Here is an 18,187-nt window from a genome sequence, read left to right on the forward strand (position 1 = left end):
CTCCACCAATACAATCTTACCACCAAGAAATAGCACAATAGTGCTGAAAGTGGCGTTAAACAACAATCAATCGATTAATATAATATACATTCCTTTGTCAAGTGTCGAAGACAGTATTATGCCTATTCAATGTCTGTCGATGTTTCCTGTCGTATGATTGATATGTCATGGAATTATGTTGTATATCTGCCTGTACTTATACATCTGGTTAAAAAATTATCTTCCCTGATATTTGTTTCTCTTTCATAGACAGGCAGTGAGTATACGTAGTGAGATACTATTGTCAATGAATTATGTGTAGTCGCAACCAAATTCAATCTTTTAAAATTGTAATTAATGCTGACAAAAATGTAATGGACTATTCAAAAAAGTTAGTTACCAGGGCGCAATTACCAGTTGGTAAGCTCCCCACCAAAACAAATAGCCGTAAGCTTAACCGTTGTTCTTTCTATGTGCCATCACTGGGAATAGAACCCCGCCTTGAATTATGTTACCCATGACTGATATCAAACACAACGACGAGAAACATCTCGGCTCCCAATGGGTTGCAATTTAGATGTCTATTTTATGTAGATATCAATTAACATAAATTTATTTTTAAATATGATACACACAGGTACAATGGACACACCTTTTTATGTATATAAAATACAGTCGTATTGTGTGAGTTAGTAGCCGCGAGGTTTAAATGAATAAGTTGCCGAGTCAATGTTAGAAGAGATTTGTCGGGTTGGTTTAGGTTCAAATCCCTGTCTTCTCTTAGTTGTCCATTTTCTTTCGTTTCTCCTTTTTTCTAATTTTTTATGTAATTGTTATTATTTTTTGTATAAAAAACGGATTTTATCGTTTATTTTTGGTTTGTTATTATGCTATTTCACGTATTTTAAAAGAGAATAATTACATTCAATTTATCCATTCTCTTTTTCATAAATATACGGTGATCACATCTGTTTCAATACATATCTGTACAAATGCATATTCGCAAATTTATATGAGAGTAAATCGTGATATGCATAGAATTTGGTTTCTTTCTAGAGTTTTGGTAACATTATTATTATATATACTTCGAAATTAGTTCGAATATGCCTTATTATGTGAATTACGGATAATGTTCAGTCAAATTCATAAATTATTTCATGATTTAAATCCACTATCTGCATACTTCTAACTGGTGGTTGCTTCTTGTGAATCGTTCAAGATAATTCGGTGGTTATTTAAACTTTTCAGTTTTTCAGCATTCTTCCATTCAAATAACTAAACTTGTTGAGCACATGCGCAAATATCTTTAACTGGGGGGAAATCAAAGGTCACATGCATATAAATTAAGATAATGTCTAAGTATTGTCTTTCAAGTCAATAATGTATCAGCGAAGTTTTGAGGCTAACTTTGACAAAAATTGAACCAAACTGACTACTAATAGCGAAAAAAGAATTCCATTTTCCGTTCTTTTCAATGTTTGAAATAAAAACTTTTGTTTCAACTTATACTGTCAAAATCGAAGCTTATCTTCTTTAAAAGTGGAGGACTTCGACAACCAATTATTAATTCACTCTAAAGGTTCACATGTATGTGCCATGTCAGCAGCTCATTCAATCGTTGATTTAAGTTTGGTGTCGATTGTAGATCTCGGTCTGTAGTAAATTCTTTATAACTTTATTAAAAACGAAGCGATTTACATCTTGACATATATTAGACAGGGGGACTCGGTCTAAGTAGTCGAACTATCGTTAGAATGTGAACACTGATGTTGTGATTTTGAATCCCGGACGTGGCAGGTGCGCCCGACTCCAATCTTAATTTATTAGGATTTTCAGTTTTCCTCCCGAAGGTCGGTGGTTCTCTCCGTGAACACCGGCTTCCTCCATCATACAAATTGGCCACCAATAAATAGCATAAATAGCATAATAGTGCTGAAAATTACGTTAAACATCTATCAATCATAATAACATACATACTTTTGTCCATTGTCGAAGACAGTATAATCCCTTTTTAATGTCTGTTGATGTTTCCTGTCGTATGGTTAATATGTCATGGAACTATGTTCTACTGTACTTATACATCTTGTTAAAAAATTGTCTACCCTGATAAATAAATCTTTGTTTCTAATTACATAGGCAGGCAGTGAGTATATGTAGTGAGATACTATTGTCAATGAATTATGTTTTTGGTTTCTATTTTCATTTCATTTATTATATTTTTTTTTCTTTTTTGTTCCAAAAGTTGATGGACACTACATGTACCTTGACGGTTTAGATATACCAGTGGGTACGAAGTCTAAATTGACCAGTACCATTATCAACCCTGATGGTGATATTTGTTTTACTTTCTGGTATCATATGTATAAAGAATACATAGGTACATTAAGTGTTTACACAGAATCAAGAAACACCATTCAGATGCATTGGTCACAGTCCGAACAAAAAAACACGTGGACATTTGCTAATTTTACCATTTCTAAATCAGAACCGTACAGGATTATATTTGAAGTGGTTCGAGGAAACGGTTTTTTTGGTGTTATAGCATTAGATGATGTTTCACTACTTGAGAGTTCGTGTTCAGGTAAGAAAGGGGACATGTCAAAGACAATCAGAAAGATATTTTAGGTTCGGCATGTTCTGTAATTGGCTATCCAAATACTTAAAACCAAGGACACATAGTTTTTAGGGGAAAAAATATTATTGTATATGCTCTTATTGTCTTTATTATACGCCTGCTCCTTATGTGGGGGTTATTGTGATCTTTCCATCCGTCCGTGTGCCTGTCCTTGTCATTCAAATGATGTCACAGGGAGACCTGAAGGGCTTGCTGATCTTTCACGAATGGCATAAAGATCTGTTGGTCCGTATTGCGCTTTCGTCTTATATATATTATACACAGAGTCATTAAAACTTTCGCCTTCACTAGGTTCGTTTGATCGGAATTACAAATTGAATAAGATCTGGTAAATTTTTTATTTTAGTAGTCTTAAGAATATTCTAAAGTGTTATAAACAAACAAAAAATTACATTTTGCATGCAGTTATAACAACATTTTATCGCTTTGGACAATGCATGATAGTATATCGCAAATTAAACACTGTTTGCACAATTGTGCTTCCACGTAATTAATTAGTTTCTGACCAAATGCTACTATAAATATAGTTAGTGATAAGAATATCATTCTTTCCTCATTTTTGAAAAATATTCAATATTTGATAACATAAAAACATTTTTAAAGCAGAGTGTCATGTTTTTGTCCGCTATAGCATATCTGTGTCATGTGTAATTGCGAATAAGTTCAACTTGTCTTAGCCAAAATTAAAACATAAGTGATAAAAACCTAAAATATTTTTATTTGAGGTCCTTGTTTCACAAAAAAGAAAAAAAGTGATCAAGGTCATGTTCTAAATTTTGACTTTTGCTTATTATCCCTTCTCCATAGAAACCGTATAGAAACATTGACAAAATATTTGAATTGAGTTGTTAGTTGTGGTAACATATAAATTTGGTAAATACGTTACGTTGACACTTTATGGGAGTTTTCTCCATTTTAATATTTAAAATTAACTGAATATTGATATAATTTATTAATCACGTACAGAAGAGACCTAGGGACTTTTGATTTAAGTTTATTCTTTATGAACTTGAAATTGAGGTCAAGGTCAAAGTTTTATTTGAGATTAGATTTTCATTTTTCCTCTCACTGTATCTTTGCACATTATAAAGTCAAAGATTTTTTTTGGCATTTAGTTGCCGAAATTTGACCTGTATGAAGTCCACCGGAATTAATTTTTATTAACTGGAAGTATTAAGTTAAGCACGAATTTAATGTAAAAGTTCCATGAATTCAATACTTTTAGAATTCGATAACCCTAATAATTCAGTCCATCCCCGTAATGATCTCTACTACTTGAGAGGAACTGGAGTCCTAACACAATTAACACTCTTCACAAATCCTGGATTTGAATTGTTGCTCTGTGGAAGAGATAACGATCAGCAATCAGCTCTTTTCCATCGAGATAAGTATATCCAGAGCTAACTCCGAATGATTGGTTCATGGTTTTTGCATTCATGCTTTAATCTACAAATGTAGAAATGGTAGATCTGTGAAATATAAGGACTGAATAATACGGGTAGGGAATAAGAGTGAAGTAACGTATCGTTTGAAACCGGAAGTGAAATTTTGTAAATTGGAAGAAGCAACGTCTCGTCTTATTTCAAGCAGAAGTATATGGAAACCAGATATATTTTGAATCAGTAGGAAGTAAGCTATATTTTACAACGTTGGTGACTCTGAGTATACTTTAAGTAGTTGTTGAAATCCTTTATTTCATCAAAAAGGTACCATAAATTATATATAAGGAATCAGTGAAAAATAAGCTACATTCTAATGCTGAAATGACCTTTTAAACCGTAAGTTAATATTTAAAGCAAACGAGTGTGCAGTTGATGTGGAAAGACCTTCAATTATTCTCTGAAAGATTTGGTTTTGTATTATTATTATTACTATTATTATTATCATAATTATTATTATTATTATTATTATTATTATTATTATTATTATTATTATATCGTATTGTATGCAAGTTCAATTATTTAATTGTAAGGTTTGGTATTTGTAGGTTTGATAAAAACTTCACAGAAATGCCATAACATTGATGAATCTATATCGCTTCACGAATGTTCAAAATATTATCTACAACTTAATGACACATCTTTAGTATTTGATCGAGAATTTGACAACTGTTCAGCCGTATACCAGGATGTCCAAACATCAATAACTACATTATGTAACGATATGAAGAATTCAGACATTTGCGCCTTCGATCTTCCGGAATTAATTATGGAAGACCAAAGATGTTTTCAATCAAACTGGCTTTCGGTCGAGTACAAATGTGAAGGTAATTTTTCAGAGACAATAACATTATTATTGTTTTGATATGCAAAATCAAATCAAATCAAATCAATTTATTGGTGTAAAATCCAAATATTGGGTTGTTACCAAGACAAACATGACAATATTTACAAACATACAATATTTAAATTTAAGCAACATTCATATTATATAAAGTATATCATATATTTAGATATTTTAGAGGAGGTGATACTTTTGCAAGTTATTATGATGAAAATAAAATCAAAGTTACAGAAGTATAGAATATCTGGTTATACACTATATTATAGAAATAAATGAAAACTTTTTATTGGTCCGAAGCGCTTTTCTGGATTTACCGTCATCAGGAATATTTGGAAGCCAAATATTATTAGAAACTGTCGAAGAGCTATATGAACAAAACAATGATATAAAACAACCAAACTAGGGTTAACTTTGCCTTAGTTTTTTCTTTCAATTTATAAATTTTTAAATGGATAATTTCAGAAAGGTTATAGTTGTAAGCTTACGGAAATGACTGAAAACTGACTAATTATAAATATAAACTTGCCACAAGCGTAATTTAAGACTATAACAAAGTATTTAACACATGGCAAATATTTTAAAACATTTCCACATCGAAACAAGACAACACGTTTTAAGGTTAATATTTATGTTTAAGATTGAATATAAATCAAGACAACAATTTTCATCTCGCATTTCGCTGAATGTGAGACAAATGGGTGTTAATCCAGTGGCAGCGGTGACGACGTAAATGATTTTTATAGGCTAAACATTTCAGAAGGTAAAGATTTTAGATACTTTCTTTGTTTACGTTCTGTTTTTGTCATGTGGCTCATTTCCGTTGTAATGGTATTCATTGTCATGGTAGAAGCCTCGGTGGCCGAGTGGTCTAAGTAGTCCAATTACTATATCACTACCCTGTCAACACTGAGGTTGCGAGTTCTAACCCCGCACTTATAAGGAGCATTCGACTCCGATCTCAATTAAATAGGATTGTTAGTTTTCCTGACGGTTCTCTCCAGGCACTCTGGCTCCCCAATTAATAAACTGGTCGCCACAAAAAAGTCAACTGTGTTGAAAGTGGCGTCAAATACTAATCATACAATCAATCAACCATTTTCGTGGTTCAGCGATTGCTTAAAAATTTGGATGTCTTTATATTAATCATGTGGTTTTGTTCAGTTATTATAAGTTATAGGAAAACTATATTTTGTATATAAAATAATACGTGTTCGTCAGACAAGATTCGTTGAACCAAAACCTGGTTAAATAATAAGGGAACAACGTTATATGTCATAGTTAGATCCGGGTACAGTTACTATGAGCAATTGATTAATTATATTTTGTGTTTGAAGGAATATGTGTTGAGTTGTACGTCTGGTAGGGTTTATATGACCTTGATCTTATTTTTCTGTTTCTTGGGTCAACGTTAATCTTTCATGGTTGTGAACGTTTTTCAGAACCATTCGCAAAAAGTGAAGTATATTCAATGTATAGAATGATTGAAAAGTGTATATGTCCAAATTGCCGGGTTCATTCGACATTGACTCTTTTTTCATCGTTCATTCGTCAACATCAAGATTTCGTGATTTAGTGCGTTTCTCAGGAATTAGAAGCATTAGGTTTACTATATATTTGGTGTATCAAACGATTCTAAGATCTACATGTAGGGTTTATCTGACCTGATCCTCATTTGCCTGGTTTATTGGCCAATGTCCGAGATTTGTGACAATGCCGTGTCTGCTATCAATCAAAGAGAGACGAATTATATCAAGGAGACATTTGACAGCAATTGGTCAGTTATTTTTAGTAAATGGAAAAATTCTAACATGTTTACGGCTGTCTCGCAGTATTTCCTGACCTTGTCCTCATCTTGATGATTAATTGATCAACATCAAGGCTTCGTGATTAGACATATTTCTCATATTACGTTACGTCCGGCAGAATGTGTTTATCTTGACCTCTTTTAATGAATCAGCGATCAGCTTTCTCTTTTCTTATTCCCGTTTCTCAGATACTCATAATAAGTACCTACATTTGGGTTATGGAATAATTGGAAGGTATACATGACCGTCTTACGTTGTCCTAATTTCCGTCGTTCATTGATGATTTGTAAATTTTATGTAGTGCGTGTAATAAAACTCTGATATCAACGATTTTCAACGTATACTTCAACGTGTGAGCGTGTGCGCATCTAGTTTTTGTATACTTGTTGGTAGTTATGTAGAGATTTACTTTACTATTCGTGTTGTTTAGTCTTTGGTTTTCTGTATAGTTGTTTCTCTGTTGTTCTTTTTCTTTTTTAACCGTGAAGTTGTCGGTTTATTTTCGACTTATGAGCTTGAATGTCCTCTTGGTATCTTCGCCTCTTGTTTACTGAAATAATTATAAAATTTAGGAGTTTTTGTTTTCCAGCTGAGGTAACTTCTACAGTTTCGTCAGCAGCTACCGCCAGTAAAGGTTTAAGTGAAGGTATGATAAACGCATAGCACAGAAAGTAACAAAAATGGTGTTCTTTTCATTTAATGACTTAACAGTTGATTTTGATTTCCAATATGACCACTTTATTTTGTTTAGATTGAGTAAAACTTAAATTTTAGCCTGACTATTCTTTTCTATTTCTAAAAACAAGTACAGTTACAGCTTAACCTTCAAAAGAAGATTGAAAAGAAGTTTGTTTTTATCTTTAACTTTATGTTCTGTACTTGTTACATACATTCGATAAATGCTGTCGTCTTGTTGAAATTTTCCAAAGTGCATAGAATATGTTGAACGCTTTTATACCATCGAAAAGAAAGAAGGATACTACAGATACAGTTGTTGAGTCTAATTCATATTTTGACTCAAACAACAAAATTTAGGGTGGGCTTAAAACAAAACTTTACGACAAAACAGATGTCTGTTTTCCAGTTGTCAACTTTCCATCTCTACATAGCAAAATTCCAGCAGCCCTTGCACTTTTATTTATATATGTTTTATATAGAGCTTGAGTTTTTATTTTTGATCTGTTCATTGTTTTCCTTTAAGTATTGGTATTTTTCTTTGGCTTATGATTTTTATTGTACCCGTCGTAGCTTTTTATTCTTTGATCAAATCAACAACTTTTTTTATATTATTTTTTTTTTTCAAATGAACCCTTACCAAGTGAGATATAAATTCCAAAGAACTCACACTTTCAAATTACTTCTTATAGGGAATACTCTAATGATAGCATATAGCATCTATTATAAATAAACATATTTAATGACCATATCGATGATATTTCATGTCAACACATAAGTGCTCACTACGTATACTAGGCAGATAAAACGCGTACCGATGATATGTCTTGGAAAAACAGTCAATTTAATGTAAAATGTTATTAATTCCCTTCATCTTCACCTATATTGCATGTATTCGACAATTGTTATGTTCAGTCTTCTAAAGAAAGTTAAACATGATGAGACTCGAAAATTATTTTACATATGATATGTTTCCATCAATAGCAACGATTATTACAATTTAGATAGTTCCATAGATTGTAGCAGTTTGCATTGTCTTATATAATTACACACAACAAAACAAACCGAATCAGGAAAGACTTCACATTTTAATGTGAACCTATTTTAATTTGAACATACAGCATGATGAAAATTCCTTTTAACATTCTAATCTATGTAAGCGATACAATTAGTGAGATATTCATCAAGTATTTATTTTCAGCTGAGGAAACTACAGTTGCATCAGATACTACCTCAAGAGACGATTCAAGTGCAGGTAGGTCTACTTTATCTGTACATTTTAAAGTATTGCAATCGTTTTTCTGAAGTAACTGTTAATGAAGTCACACTGAATTAATAGAATCTCTGTTTTAACTTAAAAATATTGGGATTATCTCTTTGCTAAATTGAGATTTTAATCACAATGATATAATTGCCACATAATGAGGTACGTATATGCTTTTCAAAAAGACAAATGGATGTCTGTCTAAATCCTTTTCAATAAGCAGATCAATAAGAGAAAGATGTCCTTGTGCCTCTTATATATGATACAAGCAGAACCAATGGCGTGTGTCCCTCGCTCAAATATAGAAAATTAAGGCGACAGAGCTGTGAAAGTACTTTTATTCATGGGGTACCAATTTTCATGGTTTTCGTGGATGGCTTCAAGAAAAATCCAAAACGTCCTTTATTAAATTGCAAAATGAAAAGCTCAAACACATAAAACGAATGGAAAACAACTATCATACTCCTGACTTAGTCATGTTAGTACAGGCATTTAAGTGACATGTATATGAGCCAATTAACACATTTGATGATCGTTAACTTGTTGATTATTAGATGTGGGGTTTATTAGTGTCATTACTTCTGAGTACATGTGTGCAAAAATATTTCCGAAAGCAATTATCATATTGAAAATTTGACGAATGCTGTCGGTAATTGAAGACAAACAAGTAAGTGTAAAGGAACACCTGATTTTGTAATATCCCATAAATCATTATATAACAACATATGCTTATTTTCAACAATCTTCGTTTTTGAAAAGTCCTGTTACTCGTGCGTATCAATTTTCGTGGTCTGATCAAAAGTAATGTGTACTTTGGTTCCTAAATTCTATTTTTTTTAGTTTTCTAAAAAAAAAATCGTGTGAAGAATTTGAAATCATTAGAAACGAAGATTCTTGAAAATAATCATATAGACATAGGGTATGTCTTAAAATAAAAAAAAAATTAAAATAGAAAAATTGAAAAATTGAAATCATTACGTTTGTCGTAAATTTGTGTTTAAAGCCGTAAATCTGTGTCAATATCGGGGAAATGATCAAGATATGAATCAGACCTTCTTTCGGTAGTATCTTTAATCTCAAGTTCACTGTGAACAATGAGATGTGAGCACTCTTTGAAAGAGACGTTATTGACCAACAGGACATCATTAACAATCTGAAAGAGAAATTACATAAATTTTCTTTTTGTGTTTGAGTAGATTATGTATGAATTCTGCTCAATATGAGTACATTTAAAAAAAATCAGCCATTAGTTGTGCACAGTGCATACCCATTAGAATATCGACTGTAAGATGAACTATCAATCGACAGAACTCAACAAATATGTTGTCAATGAGAAATTCAGCATTTTGATGATATCATCTTTGGTGTATTAGTTGTGGAAATCAAAAGCGGTTTTTCATGAAGCAAGAATTTTTTCATGAATATTTATTACGGTTTCCATGAGTCTAAATCAAACAGAACACACTTATTTCGAATAGACAACCTTAACCGTTTGTATTATATGGTTATGTATATATTCATATGACATAAAGTCTAAATATCAATATCTAATAATTATTAAAGACCGGATAACTAAATATCATAGGATTCATACTTTTTTTTTGTTGCTTAGACGAGAAAAGATTTGAACATTAAGAAAATACAAGTTTCGAGGTGTGTAGAATATCAATTGAAAATGGAACCATGTTTTTATGTAGAATGTTGAATGCTTGGAGTATTTATTTTTCCCATTAATAATGTCCCTGACAAATGGCATTTGTAACAAAAGCAGGGACGCCTCTGTAAAGTAGAGGCAAAAGATACCAGAGGGACATTCAAGCTGCCCTGTACTATTTAGGATTTATGTTTGCAAAGTGATTGAAAATAAAAGATGTTGTTCATGTGAAAAAAAAAACTAAAAAACTTATATGACTATGTACCTATATATCACCTATATATCACTATATCCCCAGAATTTAAGACGACGCAGTCATTTAACAACATCTGTATAATTGTAATCTTTTTCAGTCAGTATATAATACGATAAGAGAAAGGGCCTTTATGTTTTTATACCTTTGAAAGGTTTTGATGTATTTCCTTTAAAGTTTACATCTCGAATGTCTGTGATGAAGGCTTTTAATAAAACACGTGCCATGTACATTCAACTTGGTTTCATACTTTTATTTGACATTTTTTTAACTCTTTAACCTGTTTTAAAATTTACCAATAGCATATATACTCCTATATGATATATAAGAGATCAAACCGATTATTCAAGATAATTTATCCGTTGTAAATAAATCTTAGAAAGCAATAAGTAGAAGGATTTTCAAAAAGTCAAATAAAATTTGAATTTTCCGCAATCTAAGACTATAAATGTAATAATAAACAGCTTTTCAACGATAATATGTTAAAAATTGAACTGTTTATTTAAAATTTCAGAAACAACAGTTCCTTTGATGTTAACATCAGAAGCTCTATCGCAAGGTATGATGTTCAAAGTATAAACAATTTACGAATTGTATAAAGCAAAAATGTACATATTTAAATATTTTTTCATTACTCATTACATTTAAAGCTCATCTGACCATAACGCCATGTCATCAGTGTCATCATTTGGCATCCGTCGTCCATCCTCTGAATTTACCCAAATTCTATCAAACTTGGGGTTAATGATTCTTTTTAAAGTCTCCCGTATTAGTGGAATGACATTATCCATTAAATTTCATTTTTATGCCCCCTCTTACACAAGGCTTCATAATATATTATTAGATAGCCATTTATCTGTACTTTCTGCTTGCCTGGTCGTAAAAAAAATGGTACGGTGTAATTTCTGTCATACTAAGAACAAGGGTCAAAGAAAAACAATTTCTTACTTTTCGAAATGTTAGAATTATTGCATATTCTTTCAGATTAATAGTACAATAAAACATGAAAATAAGGCAAACCTTTAAAAGTGAAACAGACAGATTTACTGACAAGGTTCCTGACATATGTACATATGTAGAGGGTTAAACTAGATTTTTTAAATCTCAGCCCTCTTCTTTTCGATCTCTATCCGTTGGCTTCGTGTATCTAAACAGAACTTGTCATAAAATAATGTGCCATGAAAATCATCACAAGAAAAATAAGTATTTCTAAATATAAAGGTATTATAGTTTAAAGCATTTGTAAAGGGCACAAAAGCATTATTTATTCCATATAAACAAAATTCTCCAAGTTACTGAGCGCAATTGCAAAGTACAGTACGTGCTGATAAGACCGCATGCCGTCATAAAAGATATTATTGGTTGGTTCAATTCACAGAAAATTTGACACAGCAACGTCATTAACAATACGAGAAATCAAATCATGTGCACACACTCTGAAGAACTTCAATGTAGAAAACTAAAAGAAAAATTGGAAATATTGATTCAAACTTAAAAATATTCCAATTGATTTATATTCCCAAAAAATTCCAGATGCAGTTATATAATAACAACTGTATAATTGTAACCTTTATCCATTAGTATAATATGATAAGGAGAGAGCACCTTTTAGTTTTGACAGTTTTTAAATTTTGTGCCTCAAAAAGTTTACATCTCGAACGTTACTTGTGATAAAGTCTTTTCCTGAATCACGTGGCATGTTCATTCATCTCTTTTACTTGAAACCCATATACATCTTTAAGTATATAAGAGACAAAGTATATTATTTCAGAAAATATCTCACTTGCAAATAAATCATAGGAAGCAACCATCGACAGAGGAGTATCTCCAAAAAGAGAAACCAAAATGAGAAATGTTCACATCAAAGACTATTTAAACGTAATATCAACTGCATTTCAACTATAGTATGTCTAACATTAAACTGTCTTTTTCAAGCTGCAGAAACAACAGTTCCTTTACTATCGACATCAGAAGCCGTATCGCAAGGTATGATGGTTTAATGCATTACTTCGTGCTTTGAAAAATATACTTTATTTGAATCTCTTCATTGTTTTTTTAACGTAAATGCGCTGACATATTACATTAAAAGCCATATGAATTTTTTTTATTCACTCGATAAAACAAAGACGCACTTGAAAAAAACACGGACTGCTCTCGAAAAAACACGGACAGATAAAAAAAAAAAGAATTTACTTTCCAAAATGTCCTTTTCAATGAAAAATAAAGATTTTTTGTAAAGTGTCTATATATATCTCAGTATATATAGATTCCATGTATGCATTTCCGTTGACATTTGAATTGGTATGTGTATAAAAATGGCTTTAATCTATATTTTGGAATGAAGCATTGTGAGGCTAAATTAAACGCATTTAAATCAAATTAATGTAGGGTTGATTATATGTTTTATCACAAATACTAATTTACCTTCCATGATCTTAAATATAAGGTTCTAGCATCTTTTTTTATGTTTTAAGAGAAAGAAAGTCTGTTTGTTTACATTTTTGATCATATTCACTCGGAAAAACGTGGTCACACTCGAAAAAACCCGATCAAATTACTCGAAAAAACACGATCCCACCCGGACACTATACCTACTGTGGTATGGTTTAAGATATACGATTCAACTCGCAATTGATTATTTACAGGTCTAATTGCCGGATTAGTTATTGGTTCATTCGTGTTAGTGTTCATTGCAGCTGTGATTTTTTTAATCAGAAGGTATGTTAAATAAACACAAAAACGATTGCCGTTGTACTTGAATAGAATAAAAGAGAGTCCGTTTTTTGAATCCTCACAATTCATATACCATGTGTACCTGTACTACGCTCAACCTGCCTTGTTAATTAACAAGATACCATTTGGGCACTCTAAATTCAAAGCATTGCAACCATCATCACCGCCAAAACAAAAAACGAAAAGATAATCAAGTCTGCAAAACACTACACTGAAAACTGCAAACTAAATGATATGAAGCCAACCAAACAATTAATATGGAATGCTACAAAAAGTTCAACCCTGTTCGAATATGTAGTATTCGATCCACAAACAGACAGCTTGCATTTTCTGATGGGCACGATTGCCTTTATGCCTTTGAGAATTGATATTTTATATGTACACACTAATGGTTGTCGACTGTAAAAAATAAGACCAGAATAATATTTTGGGTACAGCTTCTGCTAGAAAGATAATGCCCTGTTCGTGCATATAGATCACTGAGAAAATTTTAATACTTATCTTTAAGTTCTCTCTAGGCTAGAGATTAAAGATGACTCTTATGCAATCAGTATAGAATAAAGACATAAGTGGTAGACGTCACTGAGACAGCAACTCAACAACAAAGAAACATAATAAAGATTACCACAGTTCAACATGTGTTCGTAAATAACAGACATTATGTAGATCGGTGGTAAAAGTCAATTTAATACAAAGCCAATCAATTTCGATTTCCAATATGTTAAGTTCCGTGTTTTAAAAGTTTAAATACCTTAGGCTCAATAGATTTATGTTTCAAACAACATAATCGTTTCCTAGAATCATGTCACAGTATTAAAACTACTCAGCTTACATTTCAAACTGATTTGGTTATATGAACTTGTGTGAAACAAAAAATATCATTATAACAGTTGACACGAATATGTTGACAATCACACTATGAGTCTCTCAAAAATATATGGAAACATTTTGTCAAAAATGTGTCTTCTTTGTTACAGGTATTTTCACAAATACATTAGTTAAATATAGGTAGGGCCAATGTATCGAGTCACGTATCAGAAGCCGAATACCCTTACCGTAACACATGATGGCTTTTCCAAGTTTTAATAAGTGTTCGTTATGCCAAAAGATTTATACTCAACCTTGTTCTATTAACAAGTGTATTATAAAATTGATTGTATTTTGGTCTACATTTTTAGACAAATCACATTTTTGCACTTTCTTTAGGATTAATGGCACTCAACTTCTCTTTTTTCACAATATCTACGGTACTGGTTGAGTATATACTTTTAATAAATTTTATAAAAAACATATATCAAAAAACATTTTAGTATCTGGTGAAATCATTACATTATAGATATGTTTTTACAATTCAGGTTTTTATTAGAGAAGAACAATTTAGAAAAGGTTGACAATCTTCAAGGAAATGACTATACCGGAAATCAAACAATAGCTCTACAACAGTCTTCGAGTCCACCACATTATGAAATTGTTCAAAATACAAATAACCAATATGATTTTACGAATATAGCTATGACTAACTCTAATGAATATATAAACAATGTAGAAAACGACGACGAACGCCAACATATTGCACCTCTTGAAGATAAAACCCAAGGAAAATATGAAACCAAAGGCAATCAATATGAGGTTATTGATCCTACAGCCATAACAAGCTTTTGTCATTCAAAGGAAGATACACCCAGATTAACAGAAAATTATACAGTTTTAGATCAGAAGGCAACCGGATTTGACCAGTCAAAAATGACCGACAAAAATCAGTCTTATGAGCTTTCTAAACCAATCAATGCAGAAAACGATCATTATGTTATGTCTAAAGAAGGAACACACGCCTGTGCTGGTTGTCATTCAAAAGATGATGAAACTCAGGTAACAGAAAACGACGATGAACGCAAACATATTGCACCTCATGAAGATAAAACCCAAGGAAAATATGAAACCAAAGGCAATCAATATGAGGAAATTGATCCTACAGCAATAACAAGCTTTTGTCATTCAAAAGAAGATACACCCAGGGTAACAGAAAATTATACAGTTTTAGATCCCAAGGAAACCGGATTTGACCGGTCAAAAATGTCCGACAAAAACCAGTCTTATGAGCTAGCTAAACCAATCAGTCCAGAAAATGCTCAGTATGTTATGTCTAAAGAGGGAAAATACGACTGTGCTAGTAGAAACAATCATAAGGAATTGGAGAATATTTATAACCATGCTGTTGATAATGTTTATGATTCTGGAAGTTACAAAAGAAAAGATTTTGGGACTGCAGACACATACGATCATTTTGTCGGGCAGAAAAACGGGAGATGACTATCATATACATATAAAAACCTAATTAACATTGTAGTTTTCCAAGGTATAATTTTAAATATGGTTTCATTTAACCATAACTTTCATATACTAAATACAGTATTTTTAAAAAAGTAAAAGTATAATTTTGTAATTAATTAAACATGTTAAATGCTGATAAATTGAAGGCAATATAACTTATTATTATTCTAAATATGAACGATCATTGATAATCACGGTCTATCGTAGAAACAATTAAATATACTTAATCATGTTGTGTCATTATTGATTGTTTTGACTAACATTTTAACATTTCTGTAATAACTGTGTTCTTTATAAGGTCTTAGGTCAAAAGTGTTTCCTTAATTGGAAATTCTCGCTATAATTTCATATAAAAACACACTTTTAATAAAACTTCTACACTAAATATATTTCTTGTCATAATTGCACACAAAAAAATCATTGAATACAGAAATATCTGCAGTTTCTTGCAATTATTATGAAATATGTTTATAATTCATATTGTTAGGGAAATCACTGTTTAAATAAAAATATGAATTTCTGCACGAAAAATTCATATGGCTATATAGGGACAAAATACACTTGATTTCAAAACTTGTATACAAATAATGATTTCTTAGTGATGATATGTCAGAAAAACATTTAAAAATAACCAAAACACACTGTACACATTTATGAGTTTAACATTTAATTTAGGAAATATGTGTTCTTATATGAAATAATAAGGGAATTTGTAATAGGTGAAACACTTTTGACCTAAGACTGTATTTCAGTTATTACTATCAAAGCAGAAACATTGTACTCCTACATAGGCCTAAATTAAGAAAAGGCATTACATTTCTTGTTACAAAGTAGATCGGTCAAACACTCGTGTTTTGTATTAAGAACAAGAAATATTCACCTTTACCTTTTTCAGCTTTTTTATGTACTTGTCCAATTCTGACTAATTATATATTAACTAAAAATTGGGATATCTTTGTGTTATCATTCATATATGCTTTAAAGTTAAACTGGTTTCCAGATCTACAATAATTATGTACTTTGTTCCGTATTGACTTTACACATAGTTGTTTTGACTAGACATTTTGGTAGTTGTATTCGAAATCAAGAATGTGACTATTTATACATTTAATTTGCTTTCTAATTTTATTTGAACTTAAAATTTATTTTAAAACATTTGTTATTTATTTTGTATTATATGTCTGGTTTTGTGTTTTTGTTTTTGTTTTTCTTGGTTTAATTTGTGTCATGTCAAATTAATAAATAATTCAATGACAGTATAAAATAATAAATTTTTAATTACAGAACAAACCAGGTTTATGCCATTAATTTGACCTCCCAGATGTCTTATTCATGTTTGTTTTCATGAGCTGCAGTATTCAACTGTGGGTACCTTATCTCGCTACCTGCAGTAGCAAGCACACTTTACGCTGCTTTTCAAATATTTTTTTTTTTCATATTCAAGCTAGTGGTCATCCTTTTGTTAGATGGACTGTGTAGGTTTTTCATTATGTGTTTTACTTGGACGACATGTGGTCAAGCTATGGAAAATGGGAGAGGATGTGCTCACGTAAAACTGTTTTAATTCAACCACAAGTTGTGTCTGTACCAAGTCCGGATATCTTTCTATAATGGCCATTTTTAGTTACTAGTTGTTTTTGTCCTTGTTAAAACGTCTTTTTTCTTTAAGAGAAGTTTGATGTTGCTGGTTAGTGTTACCTGTTACTCAATTGTACGGTCCAATATTTTTTGGAAGACCTGTTATGCTTTGTATGTATTACTGATACGTGTGCACTTTGTTGTACTATAAAAATAAGGAGATAAGGTATGATTGCAAATAAGACAACTATCCACCAAAGTTTAAATAAAGTGGATGTAAGCAATTATAGGCAACCGTACGGCCTTCAACAATGAGAAAAACCCATACCATATAGTCGGCTATAAAAAATTGAAAACAACACGTTCAATAATTTCATGCGTCCGAAGCGCTTTTCTGGATTTACCTTCATCAGGAACGCTCAAAGCCAAACATTTGAAATCCGAGGGATGTATAAGTACCGAAACAGTTGAAGAGCTATATGACAAAAATACCTTAAACAAACAGCCAAATTCATCTAAGGTCAACTATAAAAGGCCCCTACATAAAAAATATGAAACAATTCAATTGAGAAAACTAACGGCCTAATTTATAACAAAACAATTAACGAAAAACAAATATGACAGACATGAACCAACGACAACCACTGAATTACAGGCTCTTGACTTGGGACAGGCACATAAAGAATGTGGAGGGGTTAAACATGTTTGTGAGCGCTCAACCCTCCCCCTAACGTGGGACAGTGGTGCAACAACACAAAATAAGAACAAACTATAAAAATCAGTTGAAAAGGCTTAACTCATCAGATCGATAAAAAACCGAAAAACATCAAACATAAATACAGACCGGACGTGGCAGGGTATTTATCCATCCCTCATCCCTAACAACAAAAAGTACAGATCTTAGAGTACTTACAGTTACTGACAGCTAGTTCAAAGCCAATAACAACGAAGTATAAAAAGTTTTGTATATTAAGTTTTGTTTAGATAATTACTGAAC

At 31.5% G+C, this 18,187-nt stretch overlaps 1 protein-coding gene across 3 annotated transcripts in view; it reads left to right on the forward strand.

Annotated features, from left to right (window-relative positions):
* Window positions 1-16,898, forward strand: part of LOC127710083 (MAM and LDL-receptor class A domain-containing protein 1-like) — a 44,531-nt gene extending 27,633 nt beyond the window's left edge. Inside the window, exons 7-14 of one of the 3 annotated variants that reach the window (XM_052215827.1) lie at window positions 2,222-2,560; window positions 4,602-4,880; window positions 7,292-7,348; window positions 8,579-8,632; window positions 11,063-11,107; window positions 12,484-12,534; window positions 13,194-13,266; window positions 14,637-16,898. In XM_052215827.1, coding sequence (XP_052071787.1) covers window positions 2,222-2,560; window positions 4,602-4,880; window positions 7,292-7,348; window positions 8,579-8,632; window positions 11,063-11,107; window positions 12,484-12,534; window positions 13,194-13,266; window positions 14,637-15,591 — 1,853 coding nt within the window. In that variant the 3' untranslated portion in view covers window positions 15,592-16,898. The other 2 variants (XM_052215828.1, XM_052215829.1) reach the window with 2 other exon arrangements.
* Window positions 16,899-18,187: the final 1,289 nt, after the last annotated feature.

Source organism: Mytilus californianus, unplaced genomic scaffold (genome assembly GCF_021869535.1).
Source record: "Mytilus californianus isolate M0D057914Y unplaced genomic scaffold, xbMytCali1.0.p SCAF_7, whole genome shotgun sequence".
Lineage (NCBI taxonomy): Eukaryota > Metazoa > Mollusca > Bivalvia > Mytilida > Mytilidae > Mytilus > Mytilus californianus.